This window comes from Cervus elaphus, chromosome 23 (assembly GCF_910594005.1).
Source record: "Cervus elaphus chromosome 23, mCerEla1.1, whole genome shotgun sequence".
Taxonomy (NCBI): domain Eukaryota; kingdom Metazoa; phylum Chordata; class Mammalia; order Artiodactyla; family Cervidae; genus Cervus; species Cervus elaphus.
Genome location: NC_057837.1, coordinates 16,416,617 through 16,441,147, shown reverse-complemented (window position 1 = coordinate 16,441,147; position 24,531 = coordinate 16,416,617). Strand labels below are relative to the sequence as shown.

Below are 24,531 nucleotides of genomic sequence, written 5' to 3'. Positions count from 1 at the left end.
TGAGTTTTTAATCCAAATGTCTTTTGATCCTTCACTGCTTAAAATGTGCCTCTTATACTTTGAGACATTCTAATATTAGATGGAAAATCAGTTAAAATAATTGGATTGAGTTTGAGTTGAATGTTGCGATAGGCTTCTTGTCTGATGAGGTGCGGTTAAGTGCCCAGGCCTGCACTGGTGTTTAACGGTTGCCTGGAAGCCGGTGCGCAGTTGCACACACAGGACAGCTGCGATGCCCTCCGTGGTCAGTGTTTTTAGGGCAGATGCTTTGTTCTGCAGTGGAATTTCTAAATAAGCAATCAGAACAAAGCCATAGGGATTATTCTACTATAATTCTTAATAAACTTCTCAGCCATAGATAAGACAGTGTGAAGCATAATTTAATTACAGTGAATTCTGCATAAGGACACTACTTACTGGAAAGATGATTGCCTTAAATGATGTCTCTAAACTCAGTGTCGGGAAAGATTGGCATTTCATTTAGTCTCTTCAAAGAAGCAGGTTTGGCTATATTTTATAAGAGAGGTTGACTTTAAATCTGTTCTTTCTTACATTTATTAATAACACAGATTTTTCTCCTCATGGGGAAATAACAAGAGCTTTCTAAAGGAATTTAAGACTAGCACTTACTTGATTCAGAGTCAACTACGCTAATCATTTTAATCATTTTTATCTCATAACATTAGAGCACAGTTTCATCCAGTTCCAGTACAGCCTCTATAATTGGCTAGGTTTTCCTTTCTAGAAATTTCTAGACTGGAGATGGATCCATGTAAAGCATAGTATCTTGCAGTTTGCCACAAAGATTTTTTTTTTTTTTTAAGATGTTTTCTGGGGATGTTTTATATCTTCATTTCCCAGCTCTATACTGTTTCCAGTTCTTATCTTAATACTTTTATTAAACTTTTCATTGTTAGAAATATAGTTGAGATTCCTAGGACTAGTAGCAGAACTAAAGGACTGGTATAAAATACTTCAAGAAAGCCCTCATTTATTGAATTTTGCCCAGTCACCATAGAAATTCATGCTTAGCTGTTCTGATACTGGAAATGGAATTTATTGTGTGGTCAGGGTTCCTGAGTTTAATTTCTGTTCATTTGCTTCCCCTGCCCTTTTGGTAGGTGTATGAATGCTATGTGTTAAAACTGGGTAAAGGAAGAGGGGGAAAGGAGTTGAGGAGGGTCCCTAAGTCTAAAATAAGATAATTCGTATGTGTAATTGAGCTGAGTATCCCAGACTGCTGACTGCATCACGTGTGTGCCAAGTTGCTTCAGTCATAGCTAACTCTTTGTGACCCTATGGGCTGTAGCCCGCCAGGCTCCTCTGTCCATAGGATGTTCCAGGGAAGAATACTGGAGTGGGTTGCCATGCCCTCCTTCAGGGGATCTTCTTGACCCAGGGATGGAACCTGCATCTCTCATGTCTCCTGCGTTGGCAGGTGGACTCTTTGCCACTAGTGCCACCTGGGATGCATTATTTTACTGAAAATCTGAACGACTGATCTATATTTTTTGTTATTTTATCGGACCATTGTGTTATTCACATTTCCCTCAAAGGTTTGCAACTGACACTTTGAGAAAAGCAGTGGCATAAACACTTTTTCCCCCAAATAAGCTTTAAGAAATTGACAGATTTCCGTTGTGCTATTTTTACTATTATAAACAACCTTGTTATCTCCTTGTCATAAATTCCTAGAGGTGGAACTGTTGGGTAAAGGAGATGCCTGTTTTGCAGATTTTTGATATGTTTTATCAAGATGCTTTCCAGAAAGAGTTGATACATTTGTGAGTCCACCGACTGTCAGTAAGGGCACATCTCCCCACACTGTATGGAGATTGAGTAATATCAGTGCATTTTGGGGTCAGTCTGAGATAGGTGCAAAGTGGTATTTTAAAACTTGCATTTCTTTAGTTTCTGATGACTTGATTCCCCCTGCCCTGCATGTCTTGGCTTTTAAAATTAGCTTTTATTTTTGTCAGAACTTTACTTGGTATAAAGATTTAGGATCTGTAAAACTTATTCTGAAAAATAAGTTCACTTCCACACCCCTCCCCACCCGGCTGCCCACCCATAGAAGTAACTGCTCTCCAGTCCCAGCTGATTGATTTTCTATTTACTTCCAAAGCACTAGATAACATGCCTATGTTGCCACTTCCTGTTCTGCAGATTTAGTCATTATCTCATGATTTCCTGCTTTGGAGGTTGAGGATCAGGTTTGCTTCCTTGCACTCAGCCTCTTACATACACACATGCCTCCCTTCAACTCCTGGGAACTTGACTTCTTTAGTCAACTGCTTGTCTTCAGCCCCACCCTCACCTCTTCCCTGGAACCTCCATTGCTTTGCCACTGAGGGCAAGGAGTTAAAAAATCCCCATGTTGTCAGTTTAGGGGGGTTTTAGGAAGAATGAATATAAAAGTGTGTGTTCCATCTGCCATTTTTCACTGGACATCCTTTTTTGCGTCTTTTAGTGATCATTTAATAAAGTAATGGTTAAAATTATGGTCTAAATCCTACCATTGCTGTTTACTAGCTGTATGACCTTAGACAAGTTGGTTAAAATCTTTAAACCTTGTTTTTTCTTTTCCCATCTGTGTAATAGAATTAACAGGATAAGGCCCGGAATTAAGTGTGATAAGGCATGTAAGATCGCTGCTGGCAGGATCTTACTATCTGCCGGGCACTTCCTGAGAACAGGTTGTCTCTGCTGTTACTCCTGTGAATTTCTTGCTCATGACCTTTGCCCAGTTTCCACTGGGATGCTTGTCTTCCTTCTTGACCAGAGGTGCCTTTTATACAGCCAGTCATTGATCTTTTAATTTATGGGATTTGGGTGTGTAATCATATCCATACTGTTTCATGTTTTTATCTCTACTCATCGTCAGACTTACGTTTTTGAAGATAACATGATGGATAATAAGAAAGAAGGGTGTGTGTTGTGTTAAAACTGCACATTATGATAATAGTTGAGACAGTTGATAAGGGGGACCTCAGAGGCTAAATGTAAAGAAATGATTATATTCATCATGTCAGAGAAATATTTTTTTAAACCCTTAAACTCTATCTTGCACTAGTTTATTTTGTGAGTAAATTACCTAAATTTTTAAAAGCCTTCTTGAATGCTCTTCTCATCACCTACCCAGGTGGATTTCATCTGAAAATTTAGAACTCTCATTTCCAGTTTCTACTTTAATTCTTATTTTTATGAAATTAGATCCAAATATAACTCTTGAGGGATAACATTTACATATCCCTAAGTGAATGCTGTGTTAACAGATTTGCTTTCTTTTGAGGGTGGTATGTAATATTGAAATAGTAGATATGTAAATATTTCAAAGTTGTAGTTATGGATACTTAACTCACCCTTGTAAGTTTATTTGTTTTTTGCTGGTTTGTCATTTTAGGCAGCATCAATTTATTGTTTTATTTTCATTCATTTTGTCTTAGTTTTATGATTAATTAACTTTATAAATCTTTAAAAAACAGTTCACTGAAATTTGATCTCTCCACAGATTCAAACCAGGATGTAGCACTTAAACTTGCCCAGGAGCGAGCTGAAATAGTTGCTAAATATGACAGAGTAAGTATTCATCATTACTCTTTAAGTAATTTTTATTTTCAAAAATATAAATAGAAGTGGATTTGCTTTTTGGAGGGCTTAAATTGCAGCGGCAGTTTGTTTATTTTGCATGACTGTTGAAGTCATCTAATTTCTCTGACTTTGTCTCCGTAGTTTCTCTCCCTCCTCCCCTCTTCTCCAGCCATGCTGGCCGCTTATTATTCTTCCAGGCTTGCTCCGGTCTCAGGGCCTTCGCACAGGCTGTTTCTTCTGCCTGGAACACTTGTGTGCTGGATACCCTCATGCCCTTTGGCCTCCTCTTTTTCTTTGCCCTGATGCTCCTAGTGAACTCTTCTCTGATCACACTGTTGAATATCCCCCTCCATCCTCTGGCTTTCTCTGTCCCCTTTCTCTTCTTTATTTTTCACCATAGCTTTTAAAATGTCAGCATGCTTTATTACATTTTGTTGCCTGCTCTCCTTCCTAGAGTGTAAACTCTCCGAGGGTTAGAATTTCTCTTGTTTGATTTGCTCTTGTATCCTAAATACCTACAACAGTTCTGGCTTATACTAGGTATTCAATAAATGTTTTAATTACATTAGTATATAGAGTTAAATACCCACTTTATTTTAATTGAATATGTGATACTGAAAATTGAAAACATGGATCTGAAATTTGAATTGGTACATGATGTATAATCTCTAGCTTTTTATCCTTAAGTTAGTTGTGGAATCTGGTTTTTGATGCCCCAGAATATCACAATTGCTGACGATTTACATATGTCCTTATTAGTACCTTTTATCTCTTGAGATCTATAATGAGTTGTAGCTGTGATCTATAAATGTCATGTTTTATATTTATATTGGTTGCATGTAGTTTTGTATCTGTTATTTTTGATGATTTGTGAGAATAACAGGAACATGAAATTAGAGAAGGCCATCTGGACTGTGCCCTACAGGAACATGCAGGCAGGGCTCAACTTAACAATCTGTTCCCAGAGTTTGTTTTTAAGTTGCTTGTTTGAAACATCAGACACAGTTTCCTATTATTATGACTAGGTTTTAGCATATTCTGCAAGAAACCTAATCAATTTATTTAATTGCTTAACTAATTTAAAACCAATACAACCATCATTTATTCATGCTTGCGTGCATTATTTTCCTGCAGTTAACACTCAGTGACCAGGTCAGGTGTCATGCTAGGCCTTAGGGAGTCAGTGTACAAATATGAGTTACAGGAGTGCTTTGCCCACAAGGCTCTCCTGGCCTTCGTGGGGTAGAACGCGTGAGCTGACTGACTTGTAAATACCCTCAGGTGGAGGCTCCATGAAACAGTCAGGTACAGAGTGTGAAGTGTGAGGGATGGAATAGACCCTTCTGGGGCTCCTGCTCTCAGCAGTGCTGGTTCACCGCTCAGGAGGCGGGTGTGATGGGCAGTGGGCTGAGGACAGAGCGCTGGGCCCACCGGCACTCAGAAGGACCCACGAGGAAGCCAGCGCGGAAGAGCCGGGCAGGGACGGGAGAACCAGGACCCTGTGGTGTCGTGAGGTTGCGTGAGCAACACTGAGGAGCGCACCGGAACAGTTCACTCAGTGAGGGTGCTGGAGTGTCCATGGATCTGATGCTGGGAGGCCGTTGTGACCTTGGCAAGGATAGTATTAGGGCCAGTGGAGCAGGGGAGTGGGGAAGAAGAGAGGCAAAGTAGGTGGTCTGCTCTTCTGAGAAGTTAGGATGAAAAGGCGACATAGTTTTTTCTTCCCCTTGTTTTTTGGTCTTTTTAAGAAATTATTCAGTTTTATACATTCCCAGTAACACTCTTCTTTGTCCCCTTCTATAGGGACGAGAAGGTGCAGAGATTGAACCTTGGGAAGATGCTGATTACCTTGTTTACAAAGTCACGGATAGATTTGGCTTCTTACAGTAAGTTGCATAGTTTGAAAGCTGACTTTTAAAATTATGTTTCTATGGTCACCTATTGCATTGATTTTCTTTGTTTTTAACAGCATTGCTGTGATTAAGATTCCAGGATTAGTCCTGCAGCCTGCTTTTCTTTTTTTTTTAAGTTAAATTCCTGGCATTTTTTTAACCTCTATGATTAAAATTGAACTATAGCTAAGAATATAATCTTTAATATTCATTGTGTTTTAAGAAGAACATTAAGTGCAGTAAATGAATTGTATTAATAATTTAGCAGAATTAAATGGAAATCAATAACAACTTGTATTTAAAAAATAATTATAAGGCATTTTATTTTATATAAATGCATTTAAAAAATAATTAGCAGTCAGAACGTCAGTGTTATGCAGCCTAAAAATGAGCAGTGGCAAGAAATGCCATTGATCTTCCTTACGGTTGGAAGTGTATTTGTGTTATTGCTTCTCAAAATTAATTCCATTTATCCTGAATATGTTGTACAAAGAGTTGAGAAAGGTCTGGAGCACTGTAAAGTAGTTAGAGTGGTTTTGACCCTTGTCCTGCCCTGATAGGAGTCTGCGGGTTCTTGTTCCAGCTTTGTTTAAACAGATGACCCAGGCTGGGGGACTCTGCTACATCTCTATAGTTCGTTTGGTTCCATACAATTTAGTAATTACCTTTGCCGCTTATTCACATTTTCCCCAGTCTCACTTATTATGAAGAGGAAAAAGCCAGGGATTTTTATTTTATGACACATGATTACACTTTGAAGAAAGAATAAAATTTCTTAGGGGGTTCCTAGCAGTAACTTTGTAGTACTCAGACCTTCTTTTTCCTTTCCGTTCCGTTTTCTTGCATTTAGAAAATATTTTGTTGTATCATGTTTTTCTCAAGGTCTCTCAAGCAAACAGAAACAGTTCTGGGAGTTAGAGAATGTGTGCTGTTCTCCTGGCTTTGCTGGTCTCAGTTAACTATTTCACGCCTTATCTGTGAAACAGAAATCATTAACTGCTCTGCCTACTTAGGGCTACTTGAAGCTTTGAAGAAATAAAGTGACAGAATACTACCTACAGGTCTAGACAAACCTCAGGTGTTATTATGATACCTAATCATATCAGCATATCTTAAATGTTCTCCTGAGTAGTTGTAATTAGAAGACTTTGAATTTCAACAGACCAACAAGGGCAGTCTTTAACTATGACGAAAGTACTATTCTTAAAGGAAACCCCCACTTCCACTTTTTTATAAGTAAATCAGACTTGGCCACAATGTGGCAGGAGGTGATGTTTACCTTTGTGTGGGTTCATGTGCAGATCTGAGGTATGTGAATGCTGTTTGAAGGACACTTTGAGCATTTGGCACCTTCAAGATCAGTGGGTCCCCAAATTTCCTGCATGTTAGAATTAGCAGGAGAATGTTTGTTTAAATAGATTTCTGGGTTCTATCTCAGATTTTGATTCACAAGGTAGGCTACAACTCAGCTGATTTTTTACCTATCCAAGTATTTGTGATGGGAGTGAACCACTCTAATAAAAGATGTTTTTATCAAAAAATGGTCTAATACAGTACAAGATAACATGAAAAGGGCTTCCCTGCTGGCTCAGAAGGTAGAAGAATCTGCCTGCAATGCGGAAGACCTGGGTTTGATCCCTGGGCGGGGAAGATCCCCAGGAGAAGGGAATGGCAACTGTCTTGCTGTATCTCACTGTGCACACTGTTCGCTGAACCCAGGATAGGCAAGGCACAAGCTAAGAGGCTGGAAGAAGACTCTATGGAAGGAGCCGTAGGAACTGCAGACACATTTATTCTCTCCTGGCTGATGCAACAGACATGGCATAACCTAACACAACACAACCTCTCTCCTGGATGACGCAGCAGCCGTAGCAGCAGACGTGCTCTATTCTGACCCAACGGACACAGCCATGACGCAGAACTAAATGCTGCTGCCTCCTAGCTCACATATGCACACAGTACCTCCTGACGTGCATGTTCAGTGCCGTAAATGATCTCAGCCGTTACATAGTCATTATTTACAAAACATGGGGCAAGAGAACCTGAACATGCCGTCTTGGCTAATTTGCTCTCTCCCCACAGCAACCCAGTCCAGTATTCTTACCTGGAGAATTCCATGGACAGAGGAGACTGGCAGGCTACAGTCCATGGGGTCCCAAAGAGTTGGACGTGACTGAGCAATTAACACTAACATATGTGAAAACCTCTTACATTCCAAAAGGGCCTGGGAGTTAGCTAAATTCTCTTTCCTCATTGCTTATAACAACTAGGTTCTGGCCCAGAAGCCTAACCTGTATTTGGCAATCTAAAAATCACACTCAGTTATTCCACATTTGTTTTCACCTCTGTGCTCAGGTCCATTTGTCTCTAGTGGGAAATAGACCAGTGATTTACCTTAATAACATTAGCTCATATTTATTGAGCACTTACTGTGTGCTGGGCACTGTTCTAAGCTGTTTACATGGATTATTCCTTTCTAAACCTCTTAAACATAGGTACCCTTTTCATCTTTCTTAAGATGAACGGACGCACAGAGAGGTCAAACAGCTTGCCCAGGTTCTGCTTGCAGTAAATGTAACTCCAAGGAACTGACCTTGGCAGCTCACGGCAGAGCCTGAGTTGGGAACTTCTGCGTTCTACTGCCTGTTACTATTACTCCTCTGTAGTTTTAATAAGAGAAACATCACTGAAGCTCTTTGAAATGCCTGGAGGAAAATTAAAGGGGAAAAGAAGAGTGCCTAAGAAGGGGGCCTGTTTGAAATGATTCCTCTCCTGAGATGGATGCTTAGATAGTGGTGAGCTCACCCAGTCTTTGGAAACAAGGCCGAACCAGTTCTCAGGCCAGCCCACTGAATTTTTTATGTACTCTGTGATGCAAACCTAAAGCAGGCCCCACGAAGGAAAATGATGAACATAGAAACGGGGTTGAGTGTGATGTTGTGCTTTATGGAATTTCACACAAGTATTGATTTTTGTTACAGTGCCTCATTTCAGTGAGACACTTTGTTCCAAGGTTGCTGCCGGTGCCTCTGATCACTGGTCACTGTAGACTGGGGTTTTCTACGCTATTGAATAAAGTCATCTGGCGCAGGCATTCAGACCTTGCTCCCTGTCATACCTCGATCAAAAGAGCATTTCTTGCTGCTGTCTTAGTTCTTTGTAATTTTTGTTTGGTTCTATGGTAAACATGGATTTTAAGTGTCAATGTCAATAAAATGGTACAAAGTAACTTTGTAGCCTTCTCTGAAGGCTGCTGACTTCATGACAGTTTTTGTAACTTAAGTTACTTGTTATGTGAGGAAGGATGACCATAATTAACACGGCACAGGACTAACTTGGTTTTATAGCAGATTTCACAATAAATATAAAAACTGTTGGCAAACCAGCCTGGCTTGCTGGTGGAACAGGATCATCTTTGTTTAGTATGCAGAAATGGGGAACTGTCCCCAGCTATGTGCCTGTGATGGACTTGCATCTGGAGATTGGAGAAGTCCAGCTTATTTAAGAACTTAGAGAACTTTCAGTATTTGAACTTTCAACTTTTTTTTTTTTTTTTTCAAAAATAGTCACTGCTCAACAAAGAATGCTTGGTATTTGGATAATGATAGATAATGCTTTTAGGCCACGAGTTATTAATAGAAGAATTACAAGGAAACTTTTTCAAAAAAAGATAAAATTAACACCAAGCCTCAGATTTTCAACCACTTCTTAAAAACGTGTATACATTGTCTGAAGTTTAGAATAACTATATAAATACTTGAAAGCCAGAATAATGGCGTTTTTGTTAAAGAGTATCTGTTTTAATGACAGGGTCTTGAGAACTCACTCCTTCTACCCATCCAGTAATTTTGACTAATTTTGACTAGTGTTAATCTAAGACAAAATTTGCTACAAAATCTGAAGTGAAATTTAGTCAGTATATTGAGCTAACTGATTTTAACAAGTTAGCTAACTTTCATGTTTCCAAATGAAACTTTATCTCATAGTTGCAGAAATACTCCACCTGAGCTATTGATTGAAGAACCACAAGTACATATGATCTAATTAGTAGTTCCTTTAAGCTTACTGGCAGATTGAAAAAACCAATAGATCCAGGTAAGGTCCCATATTTCCAGCTATGACTGTAGTTGTTTTTACTTGGTGTATTTCTACGAGGCGTAGCTTCTTGCTGTCAGCGTAGTGTTTTCTTTAAGCAGTCTCTAGGTGCCTCTTTTCGTTAGAGGACCGACCTTTGTTTTCTAAAGCAGGGGTAGGCAGACATTTCCATGAAGACTAGATCTTAAGTACTTCTTGGCTTTGTGAACCGTATGGTCATTGTTACAGCTATTGAACTCTACCACGGTAGCATGAAAAAAATCATAGACAGTACATAAATGAGCATGGTGGTGTTCCATAACATCTTATGGAAAAACCTGAATGAGCTTTTTGGGCAACCCAAAGTGGCTTAAAGACTTGAACATAAGACCTGAAACTACTAAAAGAAAACTTGCATGGTACGCACTGACTCAATGGACGTGAGTTTGAATAAGCTCCAGGAATTGGTGATGGATAGGGAAGCCTGGTGTGCAAAGAGTCAGACACAACTGAGCAACTGAACTGAACTGAAGCTCCTTGTCATTGGTCTTGGTGATGATTTTTTGGATTTGATGCAAAAAGCAAAGTCAAACAAACAAAAAGCAAGTAGAACTACATCAAGGTAAAAACTTTCTGCATAGCAAAGTGAAAGTGAAGTCGCTCAGTCGTGTTTGACTCTTTGCGACCCCATGGACTGTAGCCTACCAGGCTCCTCCCTCCATGGGATTCTCCAGGCAAGAATACTGGAGTGGGTTGCCATTTCCTTAAGGAAACCATGAACAAAATGAAAAGGCAGTCTATTGAATGGGAGAAAAGACTTGCAAATCATGTATCTGATAAGGATTAATACCCAAAATATATAAAGAACTTGTATAACTCTAGCCAAAAAAATCCTCCAAACAATCCAAGAATGAGCAGAGGATCTGAATAGATACTTTCTATTCAGTAGATACATACTTGATGTACAGATGATGAACAAGTCCATGAAAGTGTGTTCAACATCACTAATCATGAGGCAAATGCCAAGTCAAATCACAGTGCAATATCATGTTGCTCCTGTTAGAATGGCTATCATCAAAGAGACAAGAAGTAAGTTTTGGCAAAGATGTAGAGAAAAGAGAACCCTTGCACACTATTGGTGGAAGTGTAAATTGATGCAGTTGCTATGAAAAATAGTATGGAGTTTTCTCAAAGAAATTGAAAATAGTACTGCCATATGATTCAGCAACTTTACTTTTGAATATGTATCTGAAGGAAATGAAAGCACTAACTCAAAAATATATCTGCATCCACCATGTTCATTGCAGCATTATTCTCAGTAGCCAAGACACAGAAAGAACCTAAATGTCCATCAACTGATGGACATTTAGTGGTGTTTATCTACAGTGGAATATTACTCACATATAGAAAAGAAGGAAATTCTACCATTAGCATCAATAGAGATAAACCCTGATGGAACTCTACTAAGTGAAATAAGTCAGAGAAAGACAAATGCTCACTTGTATGTGAAATCTAAAAACAGAAAAACCCAAACTCATCCATATAGAAAACATATTGGTGGTTGCCAGAGGTGGATTCATTCTACAGGATCTGCCTGACGCAGACCATGTAGCCTGAGCAGATGATTCCCATCTTTCCACAGACACATGCAATGCTTGGTTCTGGTTCAGTGTTGATAACAGGCACAGTTAGGCCTGTTAGTCTTGTCTAGTGAATGGGAGGGCGCTGAAGAACTTGACCTGTGGTGGCAGCCAGAGATGGCACTTCATTTGCAGTTAGGAATGTTTAGTGTTAGGTCAGGATATGCTCACATTAGCTACACAGAAGGTTGCTCTTGCCCAGGCAGCCCACTCACCCCAGAGGTACCACTCTTGGTGCACCCAGAAGTTGCCAGATGTTCTTATTCTTTCGAGATGTCCCTGCTGACCTCATCACTTAGCAGGTATGTCCCAGTGATGTCCACAGGCCTTCTGCTGCTAGTCAGTGAAGAATGGATGCTTGCCATTCATATATCACTGACCCCAGTGATCAGATCACAAATTAGCAGGGAAAGTCAAGACTAAGAGCATAACAAAGTCTATTTTAAAAAGGAAAAGAAACAGATGAGTAGTCACTTATAAAAAAGCAACTTCAAAATCTTCAAAATTTCTTTTCTTCTTGAGAATTGATTTCTTAGCCTGTTTTTCATACACTATTGCACAATCTGAGGATAGATACATATCTAAGTTTGAACCCACTGGGTTAGATAATGCTGAACATCTCTGTATTAGGGTAAGTGATGGTGACTGAGTGAAAATGTTAGTTTTCTTATCTGTGAAATGAGGGATTGTACTAGCTCTCTGAGATCTCTTTCAGCTCTTAACACTTTGTGGTAAGTTTTGTTGCTATAGCTTTATGCTTCACCTAAGAACTCTTCAGAGTAGCAAAAGAATGCTTTTGGAAACTTTGGACTCTTGTATACTAATGTATTGTGTTCTTAAAAGTGTTATTATCTGGTATGAAGAGAAAGGCAAAAATATGTATAGATCTTGTCAAAACCAGACTTCCCTGGTGGCTCAGATGGTAAAGGATCCGCCTGCAATGCGGGAGACCTGGGTTTGATCCCTGGGTTGGGAAGATCCCCTGGAGAAGGGAACAGCTACCCACTCCAGTGTTCTGGCCTGGAGAATTCCATGGACAGAGGAGCCTGGCAGGCTACAGTCCATGGGGTCATAAACAGTCGGACATGACCGAGTGACTTCCACTCGCTTGTCAAAACATCAATACCACTTATAGAGCAACTCAAAGCACATAACACTGTTTATGGATAGTACAGATAGTTGTTTTTACATTACTGACAGTTAATACAAGAGTTTCTGAATGTTTTATATTGAAGGTGATATCACAAAATTACTGTATCAGAGAAATGGATTTGATCTTCCATTGTACATTAAAAAGTTATTCTTTTTGAAGTTTTGACAAACGAGGCTTTGCCTGTTTACAGAGTAAAAGTTTAAGTTTCCTTTTTAATTCTTAAATCTGTGGGAGGCAGTTTTGTTTCCTTATACTAGTTGTTTTGAACACTCATTTGTTACGGGCTAGTTTGAGACAAAGAGTGGAGGTGATGGTCTTGGATAGAGGTTGGCAAATGATGGCCTCTGGGCCAAATCCAGCTCTCCACCTGTTTTTGTAAACGTTTTATGGGGATTAAGCCACACCTGGTTTACATGCTGTCAGCATCTGCTTTCACAGTATGACATCAGAGTTGAGTAATTATGAAAAAGACAACACTGTATGGTCCACGAAGCCTAAAATATTTGCTGTTTCAATATTTACCTTTGCAGGAATGGGTTGTTGACCCCTGGACTAGAGCAGTCTTGTCCAGTGGAACTTTCTGCAGCGTTCGTGGAGGTGTTGTCCCCTGTGGCCATACTGTTCAGTGTGGTAGCTGAGTTATGGCTTGGGAGGCTGATGGCTGAACTTCTACTTTAACTTCATTTTATTTTACATTTAAAATTAAACAGCCACCTGTGGCTAAAGATGACGAGATTGGGCAGAGCGGGTCTAGAGATTTGAAGACAGGAGATGTGGTTTCAGAATGTTGTTGTTTAAGTCTCTCAGTTGTATCCGACTCTTTTGCAGCCCCATGGAATTGTAGCACTCCAGGCTCCTCTGTCCATGGGACTCGCCAGGCAAAAATACTGGAGTGGGGTTGCCATTCCCTTCTCTAGGGGATCTTCCTGACCCAGGGATCAAACCTACGTCTCCTGCATTGGCAAGCAGATTCCTTAACACTGAGCCACCTGGGAAACCTGTTTACAGAATAGCTCATTGTTTTATGCTGAATGTGGTGGAATGGAAGCTTACATAACTCTTGTGATGACAGGTAGATGTTTGGACATCGTGTGTACCTAGAGATTTATAAATTTTTTTAAAAAATTTGCCCTGATTTCAACTATTTCACACTCATTGTTTTTCCTCTGCAGTGAGGAGGAGCTCCCATATCACAATGCAGCTATGGAACGGGTAAGTCCAGTTCTCTGTTCATTTTTCATTACTGGGGAATTCCGCTCCTCAGAGGAAGAAAAGTTGCCACTTTTGTGATTGAGGGTGCCCTTATTATCTGTCAGTGCTGCTGTCAGCATTAAAATTTGACCCTCCGAATATCACTGTAAGAAAATAGTTAGATTAATGGTGAAACAACTTTAGATTTTATGGAACTTCTGTAGGTACTTGGAAAAAAGGAGGGGTGGCCGTTAGCAGAGCCTGCACGGGGATGGTGGTTCTCCGGCGAGGCCGCCTCGGGACGTGGGCCTGGTGAGAGCACACGCTCAGGAGCCCAGGCCCCTAAGGTGTCATGTTGCCTGGGCACCTCTCCAGCACCACATGGCCCCTTCAGCTCTGGTCCAGACCAGCCACTCTTGGCAATACAACTGTGTCACAAGATTTCCTCCGCATCTCCTGCAGATGACTGCAGAAAGAGTTTGCTGTAGTCAAATAAGTATGTTTGCATTTTAGACTTAAGTCTTATATATAGTAAACCTGTCTGGTTTTGGTAACTGAGTGGTTCCCCTTTCTCATCGTGCTTGGCTGGGGCTTGGCTCCACAGCTGGGTGTGCTGACATGTAGGGACTGATCGTTCCGAGTCCCATGGAGTCCCCTCCGCGCCTCCCCATTTTTCTCATCTACCAAAAAATGAACTGTAGGAATTCATGAATGGAGAGGGAGACTGTTGATCAGGGACACTAGTCTGTTCATTTATGTTTATTGGGTAAACGAGGCTGAGTTTCACAAAATGGAGGTAAACTTGGTGCTGGAATTTGAAAAGCATTTTAGGGAATCTAAAATCAAAATCTTCTGAAAATTAATACTGTTGTATAACACTGGATAAAATTGCTACTTTACATATGCCATGTAGAGAACCCTGTAGGTATTTCCTGAGGTTGAATTCTCCAGTGACTGCCTGATTCTCTTTGTGTCATAACCTTGATGTTTGGGCAAAGGAATTTCTTTTAATAAAGCTGTATTACTGCTTAGCAACAATGTGTCAAGCGGGGGTCTAGAATCAAGGCAGTGGCCTGGAATATCAGGAAAACATGACGTAGTTTCTGTTTCTGTAATGCTAGCTGCTCGGCGGTGACTGGAGGCAGGCCAGGGGAGACAGTTGAGGGACGTAAACGTGGCTTTCGGGACCTGGTATTCATGTCATGCGAGGGCAGTGCTGCTGGAGGAGAAGGCTGGTCCCTGTGGCCCTGGGTTGCTGGAGAAGGAAATGATGGTGCAGCACCTTCTACCAGCTCTGCTCCTGGGGAGCTCCTACCGCTCCACTTGGACGTGGACACACACACAGGGTTTAGCTGGTGTCTCCCCTCTGGCCATCCTCTTTCTGTTAGTGCCCTGACTTGGCTTATCCTTGGACCCCCTGGATCCCATCACTGTTAGATCTTCAACCCCGTCTCTTCCCACCACAGGGCGGGACCTCCCCTGTCCTGCTTCTTCTGAGCTAACCTTCCTGCCCCTGCAGCGCCGGAGTGGCTGTATGCAACCGGGGAAGACTCCCAACCGGGATGAACGGCTTTACTTTGCATCCAGGATCTCAAACCTCAGCTGCACGTTTATGCTGCCTGGACTTCACGCCATGCCTTCCTGGTGAATTTCTGCTCCCACTTGAACTAGCGCCCTTTCCTCTTCCCTCTCAAGCCCCCAGTGCCGCCGCCTCCGGCCTCGCTCAGCTGATGCCCTCGCTCGTGCTTCTCACTTCTCCTCTGTACTGTTGCCCCAGGTCCTCAGCTCCCAGCTCCCTCCCACTGTGATGTGGTTAGTTGGCCTCTCACTCTCACACGTTCTCTTTTTTTTGATTAATAATTTATTTTAATTGGTGGCTAATTACTCTACAGTATTGTAGTGGTTTTTGCCATACATTGACATGAATCAGCCATGGGTGTACATGTGTCCCCCATCTTGAACCCTGCTCCCACCTTTCTCCCCATCCCCTCCCTCAGGGTTGTCCCAGTGTCCTGGGACAACTGGTGTTGAGTGCCCTGTTTCATGCATTGAACTTGGACTGGTGATCTATTTCACATGTGGTAATATACGTGTTTCAATGCTATTCTCTCAAATCATCCCACCCTCGCCTTCTCCCACAGAGTCCAAAAATCTGTTCTTTATATCTGTGTCTCTTTTGCTGTCTCGCACATAGGGTCATCATTACCATCTTTCTAAATTCCATATATATGCATTAATATACTGTGTTGGTGTTTTTCTTTCTGACTTACTTCACTCTATATAATAGGCTCCAGTTTCATTCACCTCATCAGAACTGATTCAAATATATTCTTTTTATAGCTGAGTAATATTCCACTGTGTATATGTACCACAGCTTTCTTTCTTTATTTATTTATTTTTTTAACGTGCTGGACCTCATTTTCGATGAGGAGACGGTAGTGAGTTCTCACTCATTTTGTTCAGATTTTCCAAGGAATGCATGTGGGCTTTCTTATACATTTGTCTGCCGATGGACATCTAGGTTGCTTCCATGTCCTGGCTGTTGTAAACAGTGCTGCAGTGAACATTGAAGTGCACGTGTCTCTTTCAATTCTGGTTTCCGCAGTGTGTATGCCCAGCAGTGGGATTTCTGGGTCGTATGGCAGTTCTATTTCCAGCTTTTTAAGGAATCTCACACTGTTCTCCGTAGTGGCTGTATTAGTTTGCATTCCCACCAACAGTGTAAGAGGGTTCCCTTTTCTCCACACATTCTCCAGCATTTATTGTTTGTAGACTTTTGGATAGCAGCCATTCTGACCAGTGTGAGATGGTACCTCATTGTGGTTTTGATTTGCATTTCTCTGATAATGATGTTGAGCATCTTTTCATGTGTTTGTTAGCCATCTGTATGTCTTCTTTGGAGAAATGTCTGTTTAGTTCTTTGGCCCATTTTTGATTGGGTCATTTATTTTTCTGGTATTGAGCTGCAGGAGCTGTTTGTATATTTTTTAGATTAATTCTTTGTCAGTTGCTTCATTTGCTCTTATTTTCTTCCATTCTGAAGGCTGTCTTTTCACCTTGCTTATAGTTTCCTTCATTGTGCTAAAGCTTTTTAAGTTTAATTAGGTCCCATTTGTTTATTTTAGCATTTATTTCCATTACTCTGGGAGGTGGGTCATAGAGGATCCTGCTGTGATTTATGTTAGAGAGTTTTGCCAGTGTTTTCCTCTAGAAGTTTTATAGTTTCTGCTCTTACGTTTAGATCTTTAATCCATTTTGAGTTTATTTTTGTGTATGGTGTTAGAAAGTGTTCTAGTTTCATTCTTTTACAGGTGGTTGACCAGTTTTCCCAGCACTACTTGTTAAAGAGATTGTCTTTTCTCCATTGTATAGTCTTGCCTCCTTTGTTGCAGATAAGGTGTCCATAGGTGTGTGGATATATCTCTGGGTTTTCTGTTTTTGTGCCAGTACCATACTGTCTTGATGACTGTAGCTTTGTAGTATAAAGTCAGGCAGGTTGATTGCTCCAGTTCCATTCTTTCTCAAGATTGCTTTGGCTATTTGAGGTTTTTTGTATTTCCATACAAATTGTGAAATTATTTGTTCTGTGAAAAATACCATTGGTAGCTTGATAGGGATTGCATTGAATCTATAGATTGCTTTGTGTCGTATACTCATTTTCACTATATTGATTCTTCCAATCCATGAATATGGTATATTTCTCCATCTATTTGTGTCCTCTTTGATTTCTTTCATCAGTGTTTTATAGTTTTCTATATATAGGCCTTTTGTTTCTTTAGGTAGATATATTCCTAAGTATTTTATTCTGTTCATTGCAATGGTGAATGGAATTATTTCCTTAATTTCTCTTTCTGTTTTCTCAGTGTATAGGAATGCAAGGGATTTCTGTGTGTTAATTTTATATCCTGCAACTTTACTATATTCATTGATTAGCTCTAGTAATTTTCTGGTGGTATCTTTAGGGTTTTCTCTGTAGAGGATCATGTCATCTGCAGTGAGTTTTACTTCTTTTTCAATCTGGATTCCTTTTTTTTCTTTTTCTTCTGATTGCTGTGGCTAAAACTTCCAAAATTAGGTTGAATAGTAGTGGTGAGAGTGGGCACCCTTGTCTTGTTTCTAACTTTAAGGGAAATGCTTTCAATTTTTCACTGTTGAGGATAATGTTTGCTGTGGGTTTATCATATATGGCTTTTATTATGTTCAGGTATATTTCTCCTATGCCTGCTTTTTGGAGGGTTTTTATCATAAACGGATGTTGAATTTTGTCAAAGGCTTTCTCTGCATCTATTGAGATAATCCTGTGGTTTTTATCTTTCAATTTGTTAATGTGGTGTATTACATTGATTGATCTGTGGATATTAAAGAATCCTTGCATTCCTGGGATAAAGCCCACTTGGTCATGATGTATGATCTTTTTAATATGTTGTTGGATTCTGTTTGCTAGAATTTTGTTGAGGATTTTTGCATCTATGTTCATCAGTGATATTGTCCTGTAGTTTTCTTTTTTTGTGGTATCTTTGTCTGGTTTTGGTATCAGGGTGGTGGTGGCCTCATAGAATGAGTTTGGAAGTTTACCTTCCTCTGCAATTTTCTGGAAGAAAATTTTAGGTAGAATTCACCTGTGGGTAAGATGGGGGGTTGGCATCACACTGCCCTCAGAAGTGACACAATCCCTCTTACTCTTCCAGTGAGCACACAGGCTGTGGGAAGAAGGAGGGGCGCACTGCAGAAGCAGGGAGCTGGAAGCTCCAGAAGAGGCTCCAGAAGTCATCTGGTCCTGGGCTTTTGTTTGTTGGAAGATTTTTTATTACAGTTTCGATTTCTGTGCTTGTGATGGGTCTGTTAAGATTTTCTATTTCTTCCTGGTTCAGTTTTGGAAGGTTATACTTTTTTAAGACCTCATCCATTTCTTCCAAGTTGTCCATTTTATTGTCATATGGTTGCTGATAGTAGTCTCTTATGATCCTTTGTATTTCTTTGTTGTCTGCTGTGATTTCTCCATTTCTCATTTCTAATTTTTTTAATTTTATTCTTCTCCCTTTTTTTGTTGATGAGTCTGGCTAATGGTTTTTCTATTTTATTTATCTTCTCAAAGAACCAACTTTTGGCTTTGTTGATTTTTACTGTAGTCTCCTTTGTTTCTTTTTCATTTACTACTGCCCTAATTTTTATGATTTCTTTTCTTCTACTAACCCTGGGGTTCTTAATTTCTTCTTTTTCCAGTTGCTTTAGGTATAAAGTTAGGTTATTTATTTGATTTTTCTCTTGTTTCTTGAGGTAAGCGTGTATTGTCTTGTCCTTCAGAACCCCTTATTGTTTCCTCTCCTGCTCTTCTTTCTTGGTTTCCTATGCTTGTTCCTTCTCGTCTCCTCCATCTTTATTCTTTCTACTATGCCCCGGGGCTCAGGCCTGGAACTTCTCTCTCTTCAAGGACATCTGTGAGCAGGCCAGTGGCAGCTCCACCCATCCAGTTTGCTGTCTAAAATCTCCCCGAGTTGTCTCTGATGTCCTCTTTCACCGCACACCTCCTCTGTTAGCTCAGCTCACCGTGAGTCCAGTCTGCCGCCTTCCCAGCATCTCCTCTTATGCTCCTGGTTCCCTGGAGCCTCTTCTGGAGCTTCCAGCTCCCTGCTTCTGCAGTGCGCCCCTCCTTCTTCCCACAGCCTGTGTGCTCACTGGAAGAGTAAGAGGGATTGTGTCACTTCTGAGGGCAGTGTGATGCCAACCCCCCATCTTACCCACAGCAGAAGGGAGAGGGTCCTCAGGACAGCCTCAGAGCTGCACGTGCCTGGTTTCTGCCTCTCCCCTCCTCCTGGCTCTTACTCTCCTGCAGGCCTCCTTAGTGCTCCCTGACTTGCCTGTCAGGTCCCTCCCCACAACCCCCCCACCCCCAAGAACTACAAGACTGGGCGCTCCTCCCCCACACATGCTAGCTACCCTCTGCATCCTTTATTTCTCTCTTAGCGCTAACACTGTCCAAGTTACTCAACATTTTACTTACATCTGTATTTTGTCTGTTTCCACACTAGGATGTAATCTCTCTGGAGGGGGTTTCCTCTGCTTTGTTCACTGTTGCAGCCACAGAACCCAGAGCAGGGCAGGTAGTATGTGCTCAGTAAATGGTGGCTGAGTGAATGACCAGGTGAACAGAAGGATGTGTTGTGTCATGAAACGCGGAGTTAAAGGCTGGCGGAGCTTGTCATTTCGAATGTGACAGTGTGCTTTATTTGAGAAATTAGAGAGAAAAGAGTTGGAAGGTGTCTTTCAACAAAATATGTCTATATTTGGGAGAATAAAAATCTGGCAACCCATTACAATACTGACTTTTCTCTCCAATGCCTCTTCTCTTCCCCTTTCAAAACGATTTCCTGGTCTAAAAAATTCAGAAGTATGGGAATCACTAGTATAGATGATTCAAAACATGTGACAGTGAAGGAAAGAAGAAATAAGAGACAAAACATTGTAGAGGATACATACATGCTTGGGGGAGGTTGGTTGTTTTTAATTTTTTTTTAAGAGATTTGCCTGTACAGTAAAAGACCTGTTTACCCAATGGCATTCAAGGTACAATTAATGGATTGTTTATAAAGAGTTTAATATACAAGGAAACCACTAAGAAATGACATGCATACCTTAACAGTTTAACACAAGACAGGTTTTTTCGTGTGTGTTGTTTTTTTTATTGTTACGGAACCATTAAATACAACTTATAAACAACCCAGGGCAGCGTTGGGTGGCGGGGAGACGGAGCAGGTCACGGAGGCCAGAGAGGGTCAGGGTGGCGCGGTCCGGGCTCGGTCCTGGCGGGGGCTCAGGCTGCCGTCGCCGGAGGGGTTGGGCCGACGGAGGCCTGGCTGCTTGTGGAGGCCTCGCAGCTTCGCCAGCAGCTCCTGCACGAAGTCCTCTGTGGGGTTCGCGCACGACTTTAGGAGCCCCTGGATCTTCCGGCTTCTCTCTTCTTCACTCTCTAATTCCAACAATTCATCGATGTCGACCTCATCGGGCATGTCTGCCTCCCTGCCGCGGTACAGTTCCTCCAAGCGCCCGTCAATCCACTTCTCCACGTCCAGTAGCCGCTGCAGCTCCCGCCGGTCATACTTGACGGTGACGCGCGCCTGCCGCTTCTGCAGCCGCCCAGGGCTGCCCCCCGGCCCCCGGGCCCTTGATGGAGCCTCCAGCTTGCCCAGCCGCTGCGCTTCCATCGTGGTCCTGGCCCCGGCCCTGGCGCTGTGCTGTGCGCTTTCGCCGGGCGCCCAGGGGCCCTCTTATGGGCCGGGGCGGGACCGGCTGGGGGCGGGGGCTCGGACTCTCGGCAGAGGCGGGGGCGGCCCCGCCCCGACCGCCCCAGGCCTCAGTTTCCCCGCCTGCAGCGCGAGGACTGGCCCGCGGCTGTTGCTGGTTCCAACACAAGACAGTTTTATATTCCCTGTCAATATCTCACTGGGAGAGGGGGTTCTGAAGCTGCTGACTGAGATTCCGTTCTACCCTCGTCCATAAACTGAGCTCACATTGTGTGACTTCCCTTTCACAGCTTTGGTTTCTTCAAAGTGGGATGAGAACTCTAGACACATGAAAAGCAGTCTGAGGCTGGAAACTTTTTAGTTTATCCAGATTTCCCCCAATTTTTCAGGTTTCATCTTAGTCCACGTGTTCTTCAGTGACTGCCTAGACCAAATGTTCAAGGTCTGCCATTTCTAGGAAACTAATAAAAATTTCTGCATATATTGCTGCATTGAATAAATCAGTGGAAATGATAGCCTTGCGGAAGCTATAAGTGTTTATTAGTCTTCAGGAAGCATCCACTTGCAGTGTGAACTTCCTGCCTGCCATATGAGAAGAAATGTACACTGATGCAGGGTAGTCTCAGGGCTTTAGTTCCAGCTTTGTGGTGGTGGTTTTTTTGTTTGTTTTTTTAACATAAGGCAATTCTCTGTTGAAAATAGGGGTAGTAGAAATCAGGCCTTCATAAGAGGATTGGTGTTGGTATTTGCAGAGTGCTTTGGATTCCCCCAAACAGACACATTAACAAATAAACACACTGATTATATTTACTCTGCAGAGAACACTATTAATAATGGATGATATTGTTTCTTTGAGCTTATTGATGCTTTTAATAAGGAGGAAAGGATATGTAAAACTATGAATTTTCTTGGATTCAGCTATTCGTTTTTGCAGTGTGATATTTTGCATAGCTTAATGGAATATTGGAGCCTATTCAGATTTTTAAAATTATATCTTAATTTTATGTGCTGTGAAATCTTACTCATAATACATGACTTTTCAATGTCATTCTTCTGTCAAAACACGTGTCTACTTCTTGCACTCCTTATCCTCTCCTGACCTCTGCTGGTGAGGTCGAGGAGTGCATGGCGTGGCTCAGCTGTCTAAAGTCACACATTCTAATATTCAAAAAAACATCTGAAGACTTGAACTTCTGTAAAGTTCTAAGATTTCTTATTCTAGAAGAGAAGACTGCTTAATATTCATCCACGCACTGTATATGTGGTTAGCCTTTACTGTGTAGGTTATTGATCATGTTAGGAGCAGGAGGAGTGTTGGACCCAATACAGGGTTACTTCATACTGGGTGGGTGATACAGCATTTGTTAAGTACTTCCTATTTAACTAGTCCTGCATGGGCTTAAAGTATAGTATCACTAGAGATTGAGGCAACAAAGAAGATATTGGTCCCATTTTTCATCCTTAAACCCTGCTTGCCCCACTGTGAGGGGCCAGTCTTGATTCAGAGGGGATACCAATTTAAGATGATCAGGTATCAAACTGCAAACTTCAGATGGAAGCTTTTCCTTTTGATATGTGTTGGCCTGACATTCTCAGGGGCATAGAATTTTCTTGTGCTGGGGTCTCCTGTGTGATTTTAGAAAACTGCAATGATGAGCACATCTAATAGCCATTCCCCCTGAAAAAGTACCCCTGTTTCTTTAAAGAAAATGGATGATCTAGGTCTAGGATAGAAAAAGTATAACGTGAACCTGAATTAATTTGCATCAGATCGGGCATGTCTAAAGGATCCACTTGAAGAGGGGAAATCTACAACCAGGTAAGAGGCAGTCCAACCAAATTTGGGATGACTTGAGCCTCAAAAGGAATAATGATGATAATAATGTATTATAACACATTGAATGAATAAAATAGTTCTTTACACCATCAGTTAAGTTCAGTCGCTTAGTCATGTCTGACTCTTTGTGACCCCATGGAATGCAGCACGCCAGGCCTCCCTGTCCATCACCAACTCCCGGAGTTGACTCAAACTTGTGTCCATTGAGTCAGTGATGCCATCCAGCCATCTCATCCTCTGTCATCCCCTTTTCCTTCTGCCTTCAATTTTTCCCAGCATCAGGGTCTTTTCAGATGAGTCAGTTCTTCGCATCAGTTGGCCAAAGTATTGGAATTTCAGCTTCAACATCAGTCCTTCCAATGAATATTCAGGACTGATTTCCTTTAGGATGGACTGATTGGATCTCCTTGCAGTCCAAGGGACTCTTAAGAGTCTTCTCCAGCACCACAGTTCAAAAGCATGAATTCTGTGGCACTCAGCTTTCGTTATAGTCCAACTCACATCCATACATGACTACTGGAAAAACCATAGCCTTGACTAGACTATCTTTACACCACAGTGATATTAAAAATTGGGAAGGACTCAGGAGGAAAAACATTTTAATAGAAAAATATCAGTTAGTAATGTAGAAAGAATGAGAAGGAAAAAACCCCACAAAAATGGTAAAAAAAAAAAAAAATTACCACACACACATGAAAAAGGTAAAAAACCATTTTACCACCATCAGAATCAGAATTGATTCAGGCAGAAATTATAGTGGATGAGAAGATCACTGAGCAGAGTTGTTAAGGAGCAGGATGTCCACGTTATCTTAAAGTGCACCACCCAGATTATGTATTAGATGCAAAAGGGAATGTCTCTGTTAACAGAGAAGTTGGGCAAATACCACTTGACCAAGGCACCAAAAGTTACATCACAGATAATGATACAGATCAGCATGAGCTGTCAGTGGATGCCATAAGGACACAAAGTCTGTTATGTAGTATTCCCACCAAAATCTCAGGGAAACAATTAGATGAAGTCAGATGGTGCAGACTAGACCCTTCAAAAATCAACATCATGAAAGACAAAAGCCAAGAGACTGTTCTAGAGTAAAGGGAACTAAAGAGATGTCTTCTCTCCACCCCACCTAAAGAAAAACAGCTTCACAGACACTTCTGAGACTAGTGGGGAGTTTGGTATATGGATGGTTTGTTACCAAATAATGAACCAATTTTAAATTTCTTGAAGGAGTGTGATAGTGGTGCTATGATTATATAGGATAATGTGTCTTATTCTTAGGTAAATATTTGGAGTGTTCATGATGTCTGTGATTTTCTAATAGCTCAGCACACCCCCCAATAAAAAAGCACCCCAATATAAATAGATTAAATCTGGCAAAATGTTAGTGATGGATTTTGCTGAAGCATATATAAGTATATGGTGCATTGGTCTTCCAACTTTCTGCAGGTTTGAAATGTTTCAGTAAAAATTAGAGAAAGTAAGATGTCGGTGTAGAAAGTCAACAGAGTTATTTAATAGCAGTTTTGTATAGATTCCTAACAGAGGCATGAAAATACATTGTGTGCTGGGGATGACAGATAGTTCAAGATGACCAGGTCATCAAAGTAGCAGAAAACTAGAAGGTGAGTTTGTGTCATCCTGTGTTAGAGCATTGAACTTTAATTGTAGATAATGGGTAGTCGTTGAAGGATTTTTTAAACTGGGACTCACTTATAAGGTCATAGCAGTGTGGAGGCTGGCTTGAGGCCACTCAGGGCTGCCTGTGAGTTCTTGCCCTTGTCTAGGGATGAGCATTGTCCCCCACCCCCCACCCCCCAGAACCGGCGGAGGACGCGATGGAAGCTGGAAGCAGGAGACATGGGTGGGACCAGCAGAGTGCAGTTTGGGTCTGGAAGGAAGATAAATGGAA

The 24,531-nt window shown here is 41.4% G+C and overlaps 2 protein-coding genes and 1 non-coding gene across 5 annotated transcripts in view; 1 reads left to right on the top strand and 2 right to left on the bottom strand.

Annotated features, from left to right (window-relative positions):
• USP6NL (USP6 N-terminal like) overlaps window positions 1-24,531 on the top strand; it is a 138,357-nt gene that overhangs the window by 79,324 nt on the left and 34,502 nt on the right. For all 3 annotated transcript variants that reach the window (XM_043882917.1, XM_043882918.1, XM_043882916.1), the window contains 3 exons: window positions 3,512-3,579; window positions 5,395-5,477; window positions 13,523-13,562. In XM_043882917.1, coding sequence (XP_043738852.1) covers window positions 3,512-3,579; window positions 5,395-5,477; window positions 13,523-13,562 — 191 coding nt within the window. The remainder of the gene's footprint in view (window positions 1-3,511; window positions 3,580-5,394; window positions 5,478-13,522; window positions 13,563-24,531) is intronic.
• Window positions 15,952-16,046, bottom strand: LOC122682306. Its single transcript, XR_006337322.1, has one exon. It is a non-coding gene; the product is annotated as a small nucleolar RNA SNORD116 (small nucleolar RNA).
• On the bottom strand, window positions 20,235-20,759 carry LOC122681179 (protein phosphatase 1 regulatory subunit 14A-like). Its single transcript, XM_043882919.1, has one exon. The coding sequence runs from the start codon at window positions 20,741-20,743 to the stop codon at window positions 20,315-20,317; it is 429 nt and encodes a 142-aa protein (XP_043738854.1). The 5' UTR covers window positions 20,744-20,759; the 3' UTR covers window positions 20,235-20,314.